The sequence below is a fragment of the Salvelinus alpinus genome, chromosome 12 (assembly GCF_045679555.1).
Source record: "Salvelinus alpinus chromosome 12, SLU_Salpinus.1, whole genome shotgun sequence".
NCBI lineage: Eukaryota > Metazoa > Chordata > Actinopteri > Salmoniformes > Salmonidae > Salvelinus > Salvelinus alpinus.
The window spans coordinates 9,700,160-9,720,988 of NC_092097.1; the positions used below are offsets into that span (position 1 = coordinate 9,700,160).

Sequence of the window (20,829 nt, forward strand, 5' to 3'; positions counted from 1 at the left end):
GAAGCGTTCAGTCAATTGGTTATTCTAGTTGACTGTACTGCGGCTAGTGCTAGCCTGCGGGGATAATGCCAGGTAGCAAGACTGATAAGCTGCATGTTGGATGTCGGCTAGCATACTGTGACAACAGTGCCTCTGTCTGTGCTTATAAAAGGGCCAGGCTATGGTGGGCTATACAGTATCACGGAAGCACAACGTGCTCCCCAGGTGCTCGCTAACCACAAGGGGGTACCCCTTTCCATAGGTGTCTTATTACTGGGATTCATTGCTGGGTCCTCCCTCTGGTCCCTATGAGGTACTTAGTGATATAGGTTATGGACTCGGTAGGTGATTGGCAATCATGCTTTTATCCCACACACAGTCTCTGTGGTTCATATGAACTCCAAGATGAGATGTCTGTCTCCTGCTCAACGCGTTTTGTTCCTGGGAATTAGATTTAATTACGAATGGCCCTGTCTGTTATCACAGATGGGGTCTGTTTTTCAGAGCTGTTTGTCCCTTTTCTAGCTGGGTTACAAGGTGCGGTGTCACCGGTACCTATGACTGGTGGGCATGATCACCTCCATGATAACGTTTTTTCCCTGGGTTTATTCCTAATGTGTGCAACCCCCGCGCACATAGCGCAGTGAAAGGGGAGGTGGCACTGGCTGGGGTCTCCCCTTGCCCCCCTCCCCAGATGTTTGCTGTGACAACTACCTCCAAGTGGCACTGCAAATTGGGGTATGTCACTGCTAGCCCCAATTCCGACTTGTGCCCTGATATCTGCTTCACTTCACTCTCGTAAAAGCCTGGGTTTTCTGTTTATTACCTAAAATTGATCAATTGAAAGTGTAGCTTCACAGCTCCAATCCAGATGTGTTGGTCATTACTGAAACATGGTTAAGAAAGAGTCTTTTGAACACTGATGTTAACCTTTCTGGTTATAACCTTTTTCGGCAAGACAGATCTTCCAAAGGTGGTGGAGTGGTAATCGTTACCAAGGAACACCTTCAGTTGTCTCGACCAAGTCTGTCCCCAAACAGTTAAATTAGCTGGTTTTACACATTAAACTTTCAAATAACTCTTTGTTGACTGTTGCTGGGTGCTATCGGCCACCATCAGCACCGGCCTGTACCCTAAATGCCCTAAGCTCTCTCCTGGCCCCTTACACTAAGTCTGAATTTGTCCTGCTAGGTGACCTAAACTGGGACATGCTTAAACCACCTGACAAAGTCTTAAAGCAATGGGACTCCCTAAATCTTTCTGCTACCATGTTGTGCTGCTGCCATGTTGTGTTGCTACCATGTTGTCATGTTGTTTTGCTACCATGCTATGTTTTCATATGTTGCTGCCATGCTATGTTGTTGTTTTAGGTCTCTCTTTATGTAGTGTTGTGGTGTCTCTCTTATCGTGATGTGTATTTTGTCCTATATTTTTATTTAAAAAAATATTTCTAATCCCAGCCACTGTCCCCCTTTTTTCTTTTGATAGGCCGTCATTTTAAATAAGAATTTGTTCTTAACTGACTCGACTAGTTAACCCAGAGTGGACAGGGCAAACATCAGCTCTTATATTAAAACATTGTTAAACACATACTTTCTTGTGGCCATATATTCCATTCACAGGAAGTTCCTGAAGTTCCATTTCAAGGCTGTGGTCTACAAGTTGATGGACCTCCCTTTCAGGCTTTCACTCTTGCCTCACACTTTCACCAAAGTTGTGGAGGCGGGTTTGGCACCTCTGTGGTGTCTGGGGCTCAGGATATTGGACTACCTGCATTATTGGCTGGTGGTAGCGGAGTCGAGGGAGCAGGTGATGTAACACACATCCATGCTGGTTTCCCATGTTCAGTCTCTGGGTTTCATAGTGAATCAAGAGAAGAGCTATTTGACTCCATCTCAGCACATTCCGTTTAGACTCAGTCGAGAATCGTGCATTCTTGTCCCTGCAGAGGGAGGCCCGTTTCTGGCTTTGCTTGGTCCAATTTCAGATAGGTTTTCGCCAGTGCCTGCGCCTATAAGAGATGATGGCTTCTATGATGGCTGTGTTTCCCCCCTGGCTGTTGCTCATGCGACCTTTCCAGCAGTGAGCGAAAGACTCACACATGGACGCATCGCGCCACCTAAACCGGTCACTCCGGGTATCCCTGTCATGCCTATGGGCTTTAGCTCGGTGGAGGGACCTGTGGCTGTTGCTGCTGCGGACCCCCATGGGTTGAGTTATATCCCCTCTTGCCCCCTCTTATCCTTGAGTCGCTCTCTACTGCTGTGGAGGGGTGCACACTTTCCCTCGCTCCGGGCGCCTCACCACGGGAGCGGTTCTGCTATCCAGGGTGGGGCCCTCGTTTTCAGGTCATTGACTTCCCACCAGTCATTGCTCTTGACATGCGTGATTCTAATGTTATTCAGTAGAGGGCGCTGACGAGCAAACTCCCCATAGCTGCCTTATACCTTGTTTACCTCCTTCAGGGAACAGTATCACGACTCAGGATATGACCCAGATGCAGACATAGGAGGCGATAGTACAAAAGACAAAGTACAGTGAGACACAGGTTTTATCTTGGACACATGAAACATAGGATGGATACGGAGGGTGTGGGGCAACAGAAGATGAAAAACAAAGGGGCTAAGGATTTTAGAGATGGGGAAAGGGAATCTCCACTGATGATGAAACAGGGGTAAAGTTTACGGGACTCCACCAAGAGGAGCAGGTCCCGAGTGGACAGCCATACCCTCTGCCCATGCCGATAGCGGGAAGCAGGGATCTGGTGGCAATCCGCTTGTCACGATACCTGGATGTGGTCTTCAAAAATAGCAGCCCAGGCTCTCTTCCAGGTATACAGCGGCGGATGAACATCTGGGCAGAGTGTATGCTGACTTCTTGCTCAGGGAAGAGTGGGGGCTGATATCCCAAGGAACACTCGAAGGGCGAGAGACCAGTGGCCGAGCAGGGAAGGGTGTTATGGGCGTTTTCCACCCACATGAGTTGCTGGCTCCAGGTGGTGGGGTTGGCGGAGACGAGGCAACAAAGGGCCGTCTCCAGGTCCTGATTGGCTCGCTCCGATTGGCTGTTAGATTAGGGGTGGAGACCAGAGGACAGGCTGGCTGACGACCCAATGATGGTGCAGAACGCCTTCCAGAACCAGGACAAGAACTGGGGACCACGATCAGAGACAATGTCAACCGGAAGTCCATGGATCCGGAAGACGTGCTGCACCATTTGCTGAGCTGTCTCCTTGACTGAGGGTAACTTGGGAAGGGGAATAAAATGGGCAGCTTTAGAAAACCTATCCACCACCGTCAGGATAGTAGTGTTGCCGGGAAGCCCAGTAACAAAGTCCAGGGATATATGGGACCAAGGGCGGTGAGGAACAGGGAGTGGTTGAAGAAGATGAAAGCCAGAGGCCTATGGGAGCCTGGATGGCAGGTCAATATTGAGAAATGTGTCCATTCCAGGACCGGGGAATGGGCAGAGTCCGGGACAAACATCCGGTTAGCCCCCTCGAATTCCGTCTGGGAATGCTGCACCTTACAGACCAGGCTCTCTATACCCCAGACGACTGCAGCCGGTAGACAGGAGGTAGGGAGGATGGTATTGGGGTCAGATGGAGTAGCTGCGGGGAAATACAACCGTGAAAGTGCATCAAGCTTCATGTTCTTGGACCCCGAGTGGTAGGAGAGACTGAAATTAAAACAAGTGAATAACAGGGCCCAACGAACCTGCCTAGATTTGAGGCACTTGCGTGTGCGGAGATATAGTCAGTCCACACTAAGAATGGTGGTTCCGTCCCCTCCAACCAGTGCCTCCACTCCTCCAACCCCATCTTGACGGCGAGGAGTTCTCTATTTCCAACGTCATAGTTCCTCTCAGCAGGGGTAAGACGATGGGAGAGGAAAGCGCAGGGGTGCAGCTTTTGGTCCTGGGCAGAACGCTGGGACAGGACAGCCCCACTCCGACATCCGAGGCTACGACCTCCACCACAAACTGACAGGGCATGTCCGGATGGATTAAGATGGGGGCTGTAGTGAATCGATGTTTGAGGTCCAAGAACGCCTGGTCAGCTGCTGGAGACCACGTGAACGGAACCTTGGGAGAGGTGAGTGCTGAGAGGGGGGATGCCAGGATGCTGTAGCCCCGGATGAAGCGGCGGTAGAAATTAGAAAACCCCAGGAAACGTTGCAGCTGCATTCTGGATGTGGGTTGAGGCCAATCCAACACCGCTCTCACCTTGTCGGGATCCATCTGTATATACCCTGCAGCGATGACGTATCCTAGGAAGGAGATGGTGGAGCGATGGAATTCACACTTCTTCGCTTTAACGAAAAGCTGGTTCTCCAGGAGACACTGAAGGACTTGTCGGACGTGGAGGACGTGTTCTTGAGCTGAACAGGAAAGACAAGGATGTCGTTGAGGTAGACAAACACGAACTGGTCCAGCATGTACCGGAGCACATCGTTGACCAGGGCCTGGAACACCGGGTGGGTGTTGGTCAGTCCGAATGGTATAACTAAGTACTCATAGTATCCACTAGCCGTGTTAAAGGCTGTTTTCTACTCAAAGAAGAACCCCGCGCCGGACAATGGATGAATACTCCCTGCAGTGAGAGAGTTCTCAATGTACTCCATAGCCTTGGTCTCTTTGACCCGGCCGCCCGGGGTAAGGTCAATGGCGCAGTCATAGTGTCGATGCGGAGGAAGAGACGTAGCGTGGGCCTTGTTGAAGAGTTCCCGGAGGTCCAGGTACTCCGCGGGAATGGCGGAGAGATCCGAGGCTTCTCTCAAGCCTACAGGTAGACATCCTGGGGCAGGCTGGACTGACTTAAGACAATGAGCATGGCAGAACGGGCTCCAACCCACGATAGAACCAGTAGCCAGGTCAATCAGGGGATTGTGCTTCTGGAGCCATGAATATCCCAAAACCACGGGTACATGGGGAGATTCTATGAGCAGGAACTCTATGCACTGTGTGATTTCCTGATAGTCATATGTTGTTCAGAATCGTAGTGCGGGTGACTCTGCCAATAGAGCTCCCATCCAGCCCTCTGACGTCCATGGGAATGGAGAGGGGTTGAGTGGAGATGCCCAGCTCCGACACCAAGGTAGCGTCAATAAAGCTTTCATCGGCCCCAGAGTCAATGAGCACCTGGAGTGATTTGGCCCGGTCACCCCACAACAGGGTGGCATGGAGATGGGTGCGAGTAATGGGAGATTGGAAAATCCCCGTACGGCTCACCAGAGTCCTCGTACTTACTGATGAGCCTGGTCTTTTTAATGGACAGGTGGAAATATAATGTCCTGTAGTCCCGCAATACAGACAGCTCCTGGTGTTCAGTCTGCGTAAACGTTCATCTGGAGACAATCGAGCCCTTCCCAGTAGCCGCCCTCGGTGATTCCTGTGAGCACTCAGGTGACATTGGATTCTCTCGTAAATTACTTTGGGTGTTTCCAGGATTCCTCTGAGGCGTTGTGGGAATCGAGGGTGAGCGAGGGCGACAGGGAACAGATTCTCTCTCCCTCCTACGTTCTCGTAGCCGCCTATCAATCCAGATAGTCAAGGCTATGAGGGAGTCGAGGTCCATGGGCAGCTCCCGGGCTGTGAACTCATCTTTGATCACCTCCAATAATCCGTGAAGGAACATGTTGAATAATGCTTCCGGGTTCCAGGCCCTGTCAGCTGCCACTGTCAGCCGCCAACGAAACTCCACTGCGTAGTCTGCCACACTATGGGAGTCTTGATGTAGCTGGAGCAGTTTACGAGCACCCTCTCTCCCGGACAACGGAGAATCGAACACCTTCTGTACTTCCGCCACAAACTCCTCCAGACTGAGGCAGACGGCGGACTGTTGCTCCCACACCGCCCGTAGCCCAGGCGAGTGCACTCCCGAACATCAGCGTTATGAGGAACCCTATCCTCGAGCTGTCCGAGAGGAACGACGAAGGCTGTAGCTCGAAGATGAGGGAGAACTGGGAGAGAAAGGCCCAGCAGGTTCCAGAATCTCCAGCGTAGCACTCCGGGGGAGGTAGGCGCGGTTCTCGGGACACTGTGGTACGCTGGGAAGAAGTGCCGCTGGTGGTGGGGTTGCTGAGAGTTTGGGGAATTACTGGTGTGGCTTGCTGCCTTGTAGGGAATCGGCGGAATTGCTCCAGCAATGTATCGAACGCAGGTCATGGCGTTCTGCCAGGGTATGGAGTCCCTCCATAAGGCATTGCAATAACTCCTTGTGTCTTCCAATGGTGGCTCCTTGCTGGGAGACAGCATTGTGGAGCTGGTCTGAGTCTGCTGGATCAGTTATGGCCAGTTCGTACTATCACGACTCAGGATATGACCCAGATGCAGACACAGGAGGCGGAAAGTGCAGTTCTCAATAATTTATTTTAAAGGGCTGGTCGAGGACAGGGCAAGTCGAGGACAGGCAGAGGTTCGTAATCAGGTTAGAGTTAGGCAGGTACAGGACGGCAGGCAGGCTCGGGATCAGGGCAGGCAGAATGGTCAGAACCGGGAAAACTAGGAAACAAACACTTCAGAAACGGGAAAACGGGAAAGCACGCTGGTAAGACCTGACAAGACAAGACGAACTGGCAACAGACAGAGAACACAGGTATAAATGCTCAGGGGAAGATGGGCGACACCTGGAGGGGGGTGGAGACAAGCACAAAGACAGGTAAAACCGATCAGGGTGTGACAAACAGCATTTTTGTGGATTTTCAATAACACCTTCTGACTGTCAGTAACACTCCCCCATGCCAGGGGGAATCAACTCCAAGACTTTCAATAACAACTCCTCCCTCCATCCCCTCCCTTCCTCTACTACAATCAGTATGCAATCTGCACACACACCAGGAGGCCAACATTTACCACCAGTTAGATCTCGCTATCCCCTCCTGCTGCGATTTTATTTTTTATTCAAACTGGAAAACGAGCCCCCGTCTACTTTGCATACAGCTTAACAACTCGGCTTTGTCTGCCAATTTCCTCTTTAATAGCATCACAGAAACATAGAGATCATTCATTTCTTCCTAGAGAAGAAGGCTGGGTATTTACCTTGATGGTATAACAATGGCAGTTGGATTGATCGGCTGCTTGTTTGTATCATATCAGGTTTACTCAGGGCTGTGTAATACCTCTGGCCAGCCTCCCATTAGACTGATGTATGGTGGTAATGTGTTCCTCTCCTCTCCTTTCCTCTCATGCTCTCATCTCCTCTCCCATCTGCTGCTGTGTGAAACCTGTCACATTACTCCACAGGGGGAAGCATCAGCAGACAAATCTCTGAAACTTTCTCTAAATCATGATCCTCCTTATGCTCTGACTCTCTCATATGGCTCTATCTTGCTGGTTGGCAGTCCAGACAACATTAGAATGATAACGTGTTGATTAGTTATCTGAGATTCCATCCTGGCAGGCCCCAGGATTAGGACTCTCTTGCAGGGCAGGGTCAAGCTGCAGGGGTCAGCCTTAAGGTCAAGGATGAGCTCTAGGATGACTTCCAAGGAGAGTCAGATTCCCTTAGGTTTTACATTGGTTTTCATATGCTGTTTTTCTCCATACACTCCATACACATACACTCTTACACTAATGATAATGTATCAAGGTTGATGAATGTCATAGCATGCATCCTTCACTACAAGAGAACAGAGTGAATTAATTATTATATCGTTTTTTTATTGGATCACAAAGGCAATACTATCAATAAAACACAATACAATTCCCCCCTTTTTGAACAACCCCACATTTCCCCCCAGTCACCCATCCCAAACATAACCCTGGTACCCCATCCCCAACCCCAGTCAACACATCATATAAAAAAAAAACATAAACATACCAAAAAACGAAACAACAGACAAACACTACAATAAAATAAAAATGACATACAGTACAATTGTTTACCCATATAACATCACAAAGAGATTATTGAGGCAGCTACTTTCCAAATGTCTATAGTAGTATGTTTAGCTTTATTCATGCAGGCGGTGGATAACTCCAATATAACTACGTCCTGAAAGTATGCCAACCATTTCCTTATATGAAGGTCATGAGGTGGCAACCAGCACTGAACAACGTGTGTTTTACTTCACTTTACACTGTTTCTCCTTCAGCTGCATACCTGAATCGTCATTAAGTGAAAGAGGAATTGGTTCAAAGGGTACAGTTTTATCAATCATGTCAGAGAGAATAGACAACACTTTCCAATAAAACTCAGAAACCTCAGGACAACCCCATATCATATGTTTGTATGTGCCAACCAAGTGTATTGAGGGAACATAGGTCACAGTTTGGGCTTAGATCCCGTTTTGCATGAAATCTTACAAGTGGTGTCCAGTACGACCTACGACAGAGCTTAAAATTAATTCACTGATGGTTTGGGGTTCTTTGATGAGTGAAATATATTCTCCCAGACATTTTCCCAATCAATAGCATCATCATCTAGCAAAATCCTTTACATACACTTTAACCATTAAAAGATCTTTCTGCTTTAGTAATTGAAGATGAGAGCAAATAACTGATACAAAACCTCTGGAAGAGAATGTCAAAATTCACTGGGTGCCTTTCCAAACGTGTACCCCATGGGACCCATAAGGGCACGAAGCGCTGACTGCAGTCTAAGATAAAGAAAGAGTGACGACCCTGGCAAATCAAAAAAAGGAGAAATTCCTGAAAACTAATCCGTAAAAAATATATTTTTAGGGGGGAAACAAATTCAATACTTAAAATGACTGACACAATCGAAACTGTGTAGAAATGACAATGGACCTACGATCAATAGAGGACTATGTTTTTGATCATTTTAACGGCATTCAAAAATTAACAATTTTCAGTGCAGCCATCAGTTCTTCGTTGGTTAATTAGCTGAATAATTATAGAGATAGCAGCTCCAGTTAACCTACACATTGCTCAACCCTCCTAAAATGATCTATTGTATTAGGACCATAATATAACATGCATTTCTTATTAGTTATACCAGAAAATAACAACCAGTATGTGACCTTCTCTAAAGACGACAGAAGCACCATCAATCCAGAATCAATTGGAACCTTGTCAGTTTTCTTCATACGACGATTGAGCTCCTCTACTCAAAAGTTGATAGTCAACAAGACACCTTTTCTTAATGAACTCATTTGTGACAATGATCTGGAGGATCTACGATTGTCTCAAGGCACAGGAGCACAGGCCTATAGCTGAAACCCGTATTGACAGAGGTTGCATTGACTGATTTAGGGAAATGAGCAATCTATGGTCATGAGGATGAACACCATGGAATGGATCCCTGCTGCTTTACAAGGCTATAGTGCACATGAGTTAGTTTACATACAGTGTGTTTTATGGTCACTGTCTATCTGTGTCTGTCTGTCTGTCTGTAACATCAGAACATAAGGGTTTCTATGATCAATACTCTATTTCTGATCATAAAGAATAGAGCTCTGCTTGGAATGCTAGTAGAAGGGATTTGGTTTGCTCCACCATACCATGTAGTAGTTTATACCCCTTTATCAATGTGATCTTGGTAAAGCGTGGATACTGTATATCTATAGACGTTGCCAGGATCACATTGATTATTAAGGAGTATAGCGGAAACCTACATCATCCAGTGGAGAAAACCAAATCCATTCTACTGATGTTGTGAGCATGTCAGTCAGTATCCCTGTCGGTGCTGTGTTCATGGACTATTGGCTGGGGTACCAGCTAGCTCTGGCCCTGGCTGATGATTAAATCCGTAGAGCAGACAGGCTGTGTCCAGTATGGAACAGAATTACAGACAGAGTGCTACGGCCCTTCCACATCACAAAGGGAAGCAGAGTGAGAGAGGGACTAGCGAGGGAGGGAAGCAGAGCGAGAGAGGAAGAGTGAGAGAGTGAGATGTTCTTCCCAGTAAAATTATCCCTACCTCCATTGACTTTTCAATCTTTGAAAAAACGTTTCCATATATGTGTCGCATCCTGATCTATGGCTCTGTGTCACAGATCTGATTTTAGCCCTGATATCCCTGACACATATTGATCTGAATGACAACATGGAATGTGAAGCGTCTTATCTGATGTCACCTCACATACAACTTAATAGCATGTGGAGTGGCCGATCTCATCTTAACTCCCAGTGACAGCTCTGGGATTTCTACGCATCATGGATTACAGCTCAAATTACCAATTTTGCTTTCCAAAATGCTTAAAATATCATGCGTAAAAACCCATTGAAGTGAAGCGGGGGGAAAAAGTGCCGTTGCCATAGAAATGTTCCCTTTGAGAAAGCAGAGGGAGTGAGAGAGAGAGGTGATCTAACATGACTATTTATGGCCTAGAACAAATGTAGAAAAACACAGCATGCACACAGACTCTGTGGCCGTGGCAAGTTAACAGAACCAATCCAGAATCACTGCTGTGCTAAAACAGAACAGCAGAGAACATCTGTGGTTGGTTTCTCTGCTTGGATGTGTGTGTGTGTGTGTGTGTGTGTGTGTGTGTGTGTGTGTGTTATTGTCTTGCCAGTGTGTGTGAGTGTCTCCCCTCATCATAATTATGTGTGTGTGTGCCACAGCTACCTGAATGAAATGGAGAGGATAGCCAAATCAGACTACATCCCCACACAGCAGGACGTGCTGCGGACCAGAGTCAAGACCACTGGCATCGTGGAGACACACTTCACCTTCAAAGACTTGCACTTCAAGTAAGGGCTCTCAGAACAAACTTGGCAACCCGACTAGTGTTTATTTGTATGGCTTTTGTGTATTGAGACAGGGGGAAACTGAGCATTACATTATTATTATTATTATAATATATATATATGTTTTTACTCTTCACCCCTTTTTCTCCCCAATTTCGTGATATCCAATTGGTGGTTACATTCTTGTCCCATTGCTGCATTTCTCGCATGGACTCGGTAGAGGCGAAGGTCAAGAGCCATGCGTCCTCCGAAACACGACCCTGTCAAGCCATACTGCTCGCTTAACCCAGAAGCCAGCCGTACCAATGTGTCAGAGGAAACACCTTACAATTGGCAACCATGTCAGTGTGCATTGCGCCCAGCCTGCCACAGGAGTTGCTAGAGCGAGATGGGACAAGGACATCCCGGCCTGCCAAACCCTCCCCTAACTCAGACGATTCTCGGCCAATTGTGTGCTGCCTCCGAGGCGCAGCCGGCTGCGACACAGCCCGGGATCGAACCCGGGTTTGTAGATACTCCACAAGCTCTGCGATGCAGTGCCTTAGACCGCTGCGCCACTCGGGAGGTCTAGCATTACATTATTACATGAATGTGAAAACCAAATGTATTCATTGCACAAATATTAACATACCAGCCCCTGGTCTATCTTTCTGGCCCCCCTTGTCTTTAACTTTCTTTAGACGTGTGCTGCTTCCTTATCATGTGTAGTTCTGCCAATCACAACATTTTAAAATGTCTCTCCGTAACACCAGTCACTCGGGACTTGAAGCCAAAAGAGGGTAGAACACATTTCAAACGTTGCTTTTTTAGATATGTCTAAGGTGTATGTGGTTGTGTGTGTACTACATGTATGTGTTGCAGCTGAATGAGTGTGTGACCTCTGGCTGACCAGGAAGTGTTGTGAGACCCCCTGTACCTTCCTGGCTCTGAACAGCCTGAGGGGGACGCAACACTTTTTTTTTATCAAGCTCTATTTGTATCACCATTCATTTGACTTCAGAGTGAAATCTGAACTCATCTGTAATTGACACAATGTTGATAGCAGAGCAGAGATGCTACTGGAAAGCACTGGTACATGAACATAGAGAGAGCTGCTAGTTGGTCTAGTATGAGGTGCACGTCTCTTTAAGACATCTAATACTTCCATCAGACAGTTTGGTTGTCAATGTGCTGCTGACAACTGTAGCATCAACGAATAACATCATCACACCTGATACAATGGGAGATCCATTCAAGTTTCAGTGGCACGGCTCACATGTGCTTTATAAACAGCCAGATAGACGATGAGAAACATGGTGATAATCAGGCCATTCCTGTCTGTCTGTGTAAGAGGTCTGACATGAGTCCACAGTGACCTGGTTCCAGCTAAACTCAGAGCACAGGGCTGGCTGACATTTGCCTTCTGTCACAGACATGATGTCAGGGATGAATAAAACATGGGGACAATCGATAAGAAAAAAGACGCTTCTTTTTATCTCCATCCCGTTGACTGTAGCTATGGAAACTAATCTCCAGGAAAATACCAACAGAATGAATGGCATAAAAATGACAACGGCAACAGAAAAGGAAAAGAGATGTGGTACATTAGAGAAAATGAAAGAAGAAAGAATCCTTTTTTTTTTTACTAGCTATGTCTGTTTGTTTTGTGTTGCTATCTCTGATTCCATATACAGAAATAATTTAAGCTCAGAGAACCCCATGCCTACCGATATATCAGTTTGGGTGGTTACAGGAACATGGCAGCCTAAGTGACAGCCGGTGAGAGCCAAGTAGAGGAGCTGAAGAAAGAGGTGATGGATCAGAGAATGGAGCTGAGCTTCAACACTGGACTGCATTTCTACAAGAACAAAGTAGAAGAACTGGAGAGCAAGGATTCAGCCCAAACAGCAGAACTATTCACCATGGGCCTGATTCAGACTTATGAAATGTATGCCTTTCCTATGCACACCTTTCTACACACTTCTCAGTAGTTGGTATTCAGACTTACCTTATTGAGATGAGTAACAAGGTTTGTGGCTCCCTTGCGCACACTGGAGGCATTTAATTCAACCCCAGAAAACACACCCACTGAATCCACTGAACCTACTAATTTGATCAGGGAGTTGTTCAATTTCTCTTAATTTATCTAAAGCAATCCTTTTTAAATACTGTGTACCTTTGATTTGTATTTTATCAGCACAAGACTAGAATGTAGCAACCTGTCGGTTCCAAGTGGAACAACATCTAAAAAAAATTACTGATAGAAATAACACCAATCCCCATGCACTGTAATTTATAAATTGATAAAAGCTATGTAAATGAGTAATCCGTTTGGATAAGGGGTTTGTAAATATAGGCTAATTGACAATTGTTTACAACTATTTTACCTAATGATCTCTGGAGACAAATGTGAAACCACTCATATTTCAGCAAAAGTAAAAGCTTGTCAACAAGACTGGTATTTCAGCCTCTTTTCCACAGTGAGCCTTGTGGTTTTTCATAATTCTAATTGTACTGTAGGCCTCTGGCTTCATAATTTGCAGGGCCGAGATTTGGAGACCAAAGCCTATGGAAATCCATGCGCACTGACAGCGAAATTCTGTAATTTTTGGTTTTTTAAACAGCTAATTGACCAAGTCGGTTTAATTATTTGAATTCCATTTTGTTCTGTGAGCTCAATGTGCACATTGCACAGCTTCTGTAAGAGTTGTAGTTTCCAACAGGCCAATATTCTACATAGTTAAGTGCAGAAAATGTGGTAATTAACTACAATGACCATAGTCCATTGCGCACCTACTTGTCCGGTCTGTGTGTTTCTTTTATGTGATTGTGGGGGGGATATAGAGAGCAGCTGTTGCTTCGCGTGGTATCTGTACCTGAAAATACATATTCTAAGTGATTGATAGGTGGTATTCAGCGGTCATAGAATTATGCCTTATTTACTTTGAAGAACTACAAAATAGTGATTTTGTCAGACCGCATAGGCAGCAGCTCTATAGAGAGTAGATGATGACTTGGAATAAAATAATAAAGTTGTCAAATAAAACAAATGTAATATACACAACAACTGAAATATTTTATTGTAATGTGAATAAATGATCGCTGCAAGCACTACCATCACCACTTTGTATTAACTTTGTTGTGAAGTTATCAGCGGTCACAGTGAGCCAGATCAACTTCTTGATTTTATGTTTCGCAGAGATCTTCTGTGTTTAAAGTGACGCGGTAGGGAAAAAATGCAACTAAGGACGCACTTAGCTGTTCTATGAGTGGTCTGAGGCAGTCGGTAAATAACAAGCGATTTCAAGTGCAACTTTAGTAACGATAGTTTTGAGAAACAGCTCGGCCTTAAGATGCTTTTGGTAAACCGGGCCCTGAACCATTCTCTCCATACATTCTAGTGAGTCTGTCTAGAAAATTCAGGTACACCAAATTTTAAGGGGTGGCTTTAGATAAATGAAAACCTCACAAGAAAATCTGTTGGCCAGGAAGTGGGAGGGTTATCAGCTGTTGAATTAAATATATTCAGTGCGCGCAAGGGAACCACGTCTGAATACCAACTACTGAGAAGTGCATAGGAAAGTTGTGCAAAAGAAAGGCGTACGTTTCCTAAGTCTGAATCGGGCCCATGGTGAATAGTTCTGCTGTTTGGGCTGTGTCTTTGCTCTTCAGTTTCTCTACTTTGTTCTTGTAGAAGTGCAGTTCACTCTTAGTCACACTCACTTCACTCTGATGCTTTACCTCTTTCTTCAGCTCCTCTACTTGGCTGTCAATTTGGCTGCCATGTTCCTCAGCTCCACTCTCTGCTCTACCACCATGCCTCTCAGCAGTCTCAGCAGCCTTGTTCTCTCCCCATTCCTGTGACCCTGTTGAGTGATGTCATTCTCTCCAACCTCTCCCTGTGCCCATGCCCCAGAGAGGCAGAACAGCAACAACAGCAGCATTACAGTACAACCCATTCTTAAATGAATACCTCAAACGAATGAAGCATACTGGACTCAGTCCCTTTATATACACACTGGTCTTTGTGGACCAGTACATGGGAAATGAACACTTGTTCACGGTGGAAATGTCAAGCTCATTGTCAAGGACTGTGGATGATAACATAATACGGGTACAGCGTATTCCATGCCAAGTCATTCACATTTTGGTTGTTGACAGAGCCACGGGACAGTCAAGCCTGTTACTTAGTTCTAGACTAGGTCATCTTCATCTTGTGTGGCTAAGCTTGTAAAAACCCATGTGTGCAGGTTGATGCTCTCTGTGATATAGTGGGTCATTAATGTGTGATCGAGAGGCTGTGTTGTTAGCGGGAATAACAGCTCGAGCAGGTGTATAACCTCAGCGTCCCCTGATAACCAGTGTATTCACACCTGTGTGGCGTAACCGTGTGTATGTGACAAATTTGATTTTGATTTGATTTGTTCACCTGGTAGAGCCTCGGTTACAGTGTAATGTGTCTACAGTGTTTAGGCGTCAAGCGTCTGACCACTCGGAGTAAAATTCAAGCGTTTGCCTCTGTGCCTTTTAAATTACGATGAATGTAATTATATGGACAGGGGGGACCTGATTCTAGATCACAACTCCAATTGTGAGATGCTTGATATATATGGCCCCCGAGGGCTTCCTGTGTTGGCCCTGCGGTCTTTTATCACGGCCCAGCATCTCTAATGGATCTCTCGCTGTCTCTCTCCCGAGCAGCCTTTGTTCTCAGAACAACCTCATGAAATGTTAATGCATGGCCTGGGATGGAATGTCACCCTCACTTTCTTCCCCCCATTCCCAATCCCTTTTTCTTCTCTACTTCTCTCCTCTATCAACTTCACCCCCTTTTTCTTTTTTCCCAATCTACCTATTTTGGTGTTACAACCTTCATCTCTCTCTCACTCTCCCCCCCCTTTCCCCCTCTCTCTCCTGCAGGATGTTTGACGTGGGCGGCCAGCGCTCAGAGAGGAAGAAGTGGATCCATTGTTTTGAAGGAGTCACATCCATTATCTTCTGTGTTGCGCTGAGTGCTTATGACCTGGTGCTGGCTGAGGATGAGGAGATGGTGAGGAGGAAGAGTCACCTATCCTATTATATTTCTAGGATCCACACATTTTCAACTGGTCACATGTTACTGGTCATCATGTCATTATGATGTGGGTTACACAGAACATCCATATACTGTACATATTATAAAGCATGTGTTACTAATCTACATAATATACTGTATGTGCACTGGAGTAGGCTATTTGATTAGATAGATTAGATTAGTTATTTTATAAGGGTATGAATGTAAATGGTGTCATTTATTGATTTTATAGGGGTGTAAATGTAATTGATAATCAAATCAAATATTATTTGTCACACGCTTCATAGACAATAGGTGTAGACTAACAGTGAAATGTTTACTTACGGGTCCATTTCCAACAATGCAGAGTTAAAGATAAGATTATAATATATATATATATATATATATATATATATATATATATATATATATATATATATATATATACTGTATATATATATATATATATATATATATATATATATATATATATATATATATACTGTATACACTACATGACCAAAAGTATGTGGACACCTGCTCGTTGAACATCTCATTCCAAAATTATGGGCATTAACATGGAATTGGTCACCCCTTTGCTAATATAACAGTCTCCACTCTTCTGGGAAGGCTTTCCACTAGATGTTGGAACATTGCTACGGGGACTTGCTTCCATTCAGCCACAAGAGCATTAGTGAGGTCGTTGGGCGATTAGGCTTGGCTCGCAGTTGGTGTTCCAATTCATTTTGATGGGGTTGAGGTCAGGGCTCTGTGCAGGCCAGTCAAGTTCTCCCACACCGATCTCAACAAATCATTCTGTATGGACCTCACTTTGTGCATTGTCATGCTGAAACAGGAAAGGGCCTTCCCCAAACTGTTGTCACAAAGTTGGAAGCATAGCATCGTCTAGAATGTCATTGTATGTTGAATGTAGCGTTAAGATTTCCCTTCACTGGAACTAAGGGGCCTAGCCCCAACCATGAAAAACAGCCCCAGACCATTATTCCTCCTCCACCAAACTTTGCAGTTGGCACCGGGCAGGTAGCGTTCTCCTGGCATCCGTAAAATCTAGATTAGTCCGTTGGACTGCCAGATGGTGAAGTGTGATTCAGCACTCCAGAGAACGTGTTTCCACTGCTCCAGAGTCCAATGGTGGCGAGCTTTACACCACTTTAGCCAACGCTTGGCATTGTGAATGGTGATCTTAGGCTTGTGTGCGGCTGCTCGGCCATGGAAACGAATTTCATGAAGCTCCCGACAAACAGATCTTGTGCTGACATTACTTCCAGAGGCAGTTTCGAACTCGATAGTGAATGTTGCATCCGAGGACAGCTGATATTTGCGCCCTGCGCGTTTCAGCACTTGGCGGTCCCGTTCTGTGAGATTGTGTGGCCTACCACTTCGCGGCTGAGCCGTTCGCGGCTGAGCACTTACAGTTGACCGGGGCAGCTCTAGCAGGGCAGAAATTTGACAAACTGACTTGTTGGAAAGGTGGTATCCTACGACGGTGCCACGTTGAAAGTCACTGAGCTCTTCAGTAAGGTCTTTCTACTGACAATGTTTGTCTATGGAGATTGCATGTAAGAGAGTTAGTGCAAAAAAAGGGTCAATTCAGGTGATCTGGGTATCCATTTGATTAAAACTACTTAGAAGTCTTGCTTAGGCTTGGGGGTAGAAGCTGTTCAGGGTCCTGTTATTTCCAGACTTGGCAAATTGGTACCGCTTGTCGTGCGGTAGCAGAGAGAACAGTCTGTTGCTTAGGTGGCTGGAGTCTTTGACAATTATTTGGGCCTTCCTCTGATACCACCTGGTATAGAAGTCCTGGATGGCAGGGAGCTCAGCCCCAGTGATGTAGTGGGCCATATGCACTAACCTCTGTAGCACCTTGCGGTCAAAGCAGTTGGCATACCAGGCGGTGATGCAGCCAGTCAAGATGCTCTCGATGGTGCAGCTGTAGAACGTTTTGAGGATCTGAGGGCCCATGACAAGTCTTTTCAAGCTCCTGAGTGGGAAGAGGCATGGTCGTGCCTTCTATACGACGGTGTTGGTGTGTTTGGACCCTGATAGGTCTTTAGTGATGTGGACACTGACGAACTTGAAGCTCTCAACCCGCTCCATTACAGCCCTGTCGATGTGAATGGGGGGAGTGCTTGCCCCTCCGTTTCCTGTAGTCCATGATCAGCTCCGTTGTCTTACTGACGTTGAGGGAGAGGTTGTTGTCCTGGCACCACACTGATATACCGCTCACACAACATTTAGAGTAAGTTTGGGCTGAGGACTTAATAACCTGAAGAGCAGTTAAAGCTGCTGAGATATCATCAAATTGCTGTGCAATGAGCCATTTGTTTCCCTCACTGTGGTGTGAAGCACCCAATCAATACACCACTTAAGTCCAGGAAAAAATAAGATGGGAGGAGCCATCCTACTTCACAGACACTGCATTTTGTTAGAGTGTAACATCTTACGTTAATTCAATAGTCTTGTTAAGCAGTTATATCTCACCAATTCTTAAGACCAAATAGACCAATGCTATATTTCTATGGATGTTATGTAGACTTTCACCTGTTTTACTTATCAGTCCTTTTTTCTATGGCACATTAATCAATTTTTAACAGTCTGCTTGAACAATATACCTCCTATAACCATCCCCCCAATACAAAGACACACTCTCAGCTTCTCTATCGCTACTACTGCAGTGAGAGAGGAGAAAGCATAGACACATTCACAAAATACATACTGTACCACTACCCTATACAGCTAGATTTGAAATGTGAGGAGTTACTGCCCCCTGGTGGCAGATTTTATGTTTTATCCTTGGATGCGATGGGACCCAGTATTTGTCTGTCTGTCTACCAGAACCGGATGCATGAGAGCATGAAGCTGTTTGACTCCATCTGCAACAACAAGTGGTTCACAGAGACCTCCATCATCCTCTTCCTCAACAAGAAGGATCTGTTTGAGGAGAAGATTACAGGCAGCCCCCTGGCGATCTGCTACCCCGAGTACACAGGTAGAGAATCCTACCAATGTCCACCCCGCTGGGCACAGACATCAATTCAACGTCTATTCCACGTTGGTTCAACGTCATTTCATTGAAATGCCGTGGAAACAATGTTGATTCAACCAGTGTGTGCCCAGTGGGTCTGTAGCACTGCGACATACATCGGATTGCATTGCGCTCTGACAGAGAAATCATATAGTTGTGATTGTTGAGGCTGTAGCTATTTCAGCAGCAGTAGTAGCTCTAGCAGAATATTGGGGGATATTGAGGACGCCAGTGATGATTTCCAAGAGATGTCAAGTTATAGTTCATCAATAGTGTTTTATCTTGGAATCAATCAGTAATGTCTGGCATCTCATCACATGCTATAATGCTTCATTTATGTTGACTATGTTCACCCCTTGCTACTCAGGAGCCAACAAATACGACGAGGCAGCGAGTTACATTCAGACTAAGTTTGAGGACCTGAACAAGAAGAAGGACACGAAGGAGATCTACACCCACTTCACCTGTGCCACCGACACCAAGAACGTCCAGTTTGTCTTTGACGCCGTCACCGACGTCATTATCAAGAACAACCTGAAGGACTGTGGTCTCTTCTAAAGGCGGGGCCAGGGGAGGCAGGCCAGAAGAGGAGCTAAGGTGAGGACAAAGATTAGGGGAAAACCAAACAGCAAATCCAATGCTGATGATATAGCCCATTATCTCTTTTGGGGACTAGATGACCATGTTAAAATGGACTAAATAGTCAGTATGGTGATAACTAGGGCCCTGTGTTTTGCGCAATCATGTGTCATAGCAAAATCTTATCCTGTATTTTAAGCCTTATCCGTACATTAGCATTACACCAAAAATGAACGCAATTTTCTAAGGATGGTGCTGGACTGTTTGCTGAAAAATCTTTAAATAAAGGTTACAATCCAGGCATGTCACATGACTGCACAAAACACAGGCCCCAAGTCATAACTGAGAACATACAGTTGAAGTCGGAAGTTTACATAACCTTAGGTTGCAGTCATTAAAACTCGTTCTTCAACCGCTCCACAAATTTCTTGATAACAAACTATAGTTTTGGCAAGTCGGTTAGGACATCTACTTTGTGCATGACACAAGTAATATTTCCAACAATTGTTTACAGACAGATTATTTCACTTATAATTCACTGTATCACAATTCCAGTGGGTCAGAAGTTTACATACAGTAAGTTGACTGTGCCTTTAAACAGCTTGGACAATTCCAGAAAATTATGTCATGGCTTTAGAAGCTTCTGATAGGCTAATTGACATAATTTGAGTCAATTGGAGTTGTACCTGTGAATGTATTTCAAGGCCGACCTTCAAACTCAGTGCCTCTTTGCTTGACATCATGGGAAAATCAAAAGAAATCAGCCAAGACCCAAAAAAGCCAGACTACGGTTTGCAACTGCACATGGGGACAAAGATCGTACTTTTTGGAGAAATGTTCTCTGGTCTGATGAAACAAAAATAGAACTGTTTGGCCATAATGACCATTGTTTTGTTTGGAGGAAAAAGGGGGATGCTTGCAAGCCGAAGAACACCATCCCAACCGTGAAGCCCGGGGGTGGCAGCATCATGTTGTGGGGGTGCTTTGCTGCAGGAGGGACTGGTGCACTTCACAAAATAGATGGCATCATGAGGAAGCAAAATTATGTGGATATATTGAAGCAATATCTTAAGACATCAGTCAGGAAGTTAAAGCTTGGTAGCAAATGGGTCTTCCAAATGGACAATGACCCCAAGCATACTTCCAAAGTTGTGGCAAAATGGCTCAAAGGACAACAAAGTCAAGGTATTGGAGTGGCCATCACAAAGCCCTGACCTCAATCCTATAGAAAATGTGTGGACAGAACTAAAAAAGCGTGTGCGAGCAAGGAGGCCTTCAAACTTGACTCAGTTACACCAGCTCTGTCAGGTGGAATGGGCCAAAATGCACCCAACTTATTGCGGGAAGCTTGTGGAAGGCTACCTGAAACGTTTGACCCAAGTTAAACAATTTAAAGGCAATGCTACCAAATATTAATTGAGTGTATGTAAACTTCTGACCCACTGGGAATGTAATGAAAGAAATAAAAGCTGAAATAAATCATTCTCTACTATTATTCTGACATTTCACATTCTTCAAATAAAGTGTTGATTCTAACTGA

The 20,829-nt window shown here is 45.4% G+C and overlaps 1 protein-coding gene across 1 annotated transcript in view; it reads left to right on the forward strand.

The window, feature by feature from the left end:
- LOC139535475 (guanine nucleotide-binding protein G(i) subunit alpha-2-like) overlaps nt 1-20,829 on the forward strand; it is a 150,795-nt gene that overhangs the window by 128,661 nt on the left and 1,305 nt on the right. Inside the window, exons 5-8 of the mRNA XM_071334903.1 lie at nt 10,507-10,635; nt 15,532-15,661; nt 18,521-18,674; nt 19,078-19,307. Of these exons, the coding sequence (XP_071191004.1) occupies nt 10,507-10,635; nt 15,532-15,661; nt 18,521-18,674; nt 19,078-19,268 (604 nt within the window). The 3' untranslated portion in view covers nt 19,269-19,307. The remainder of the gene's footprint in view (nt 1-10,506; nt 10,636-15,531; nt 15,662-18,520; nt 18,675-19,077; nt 19,308-20,829) is intronic.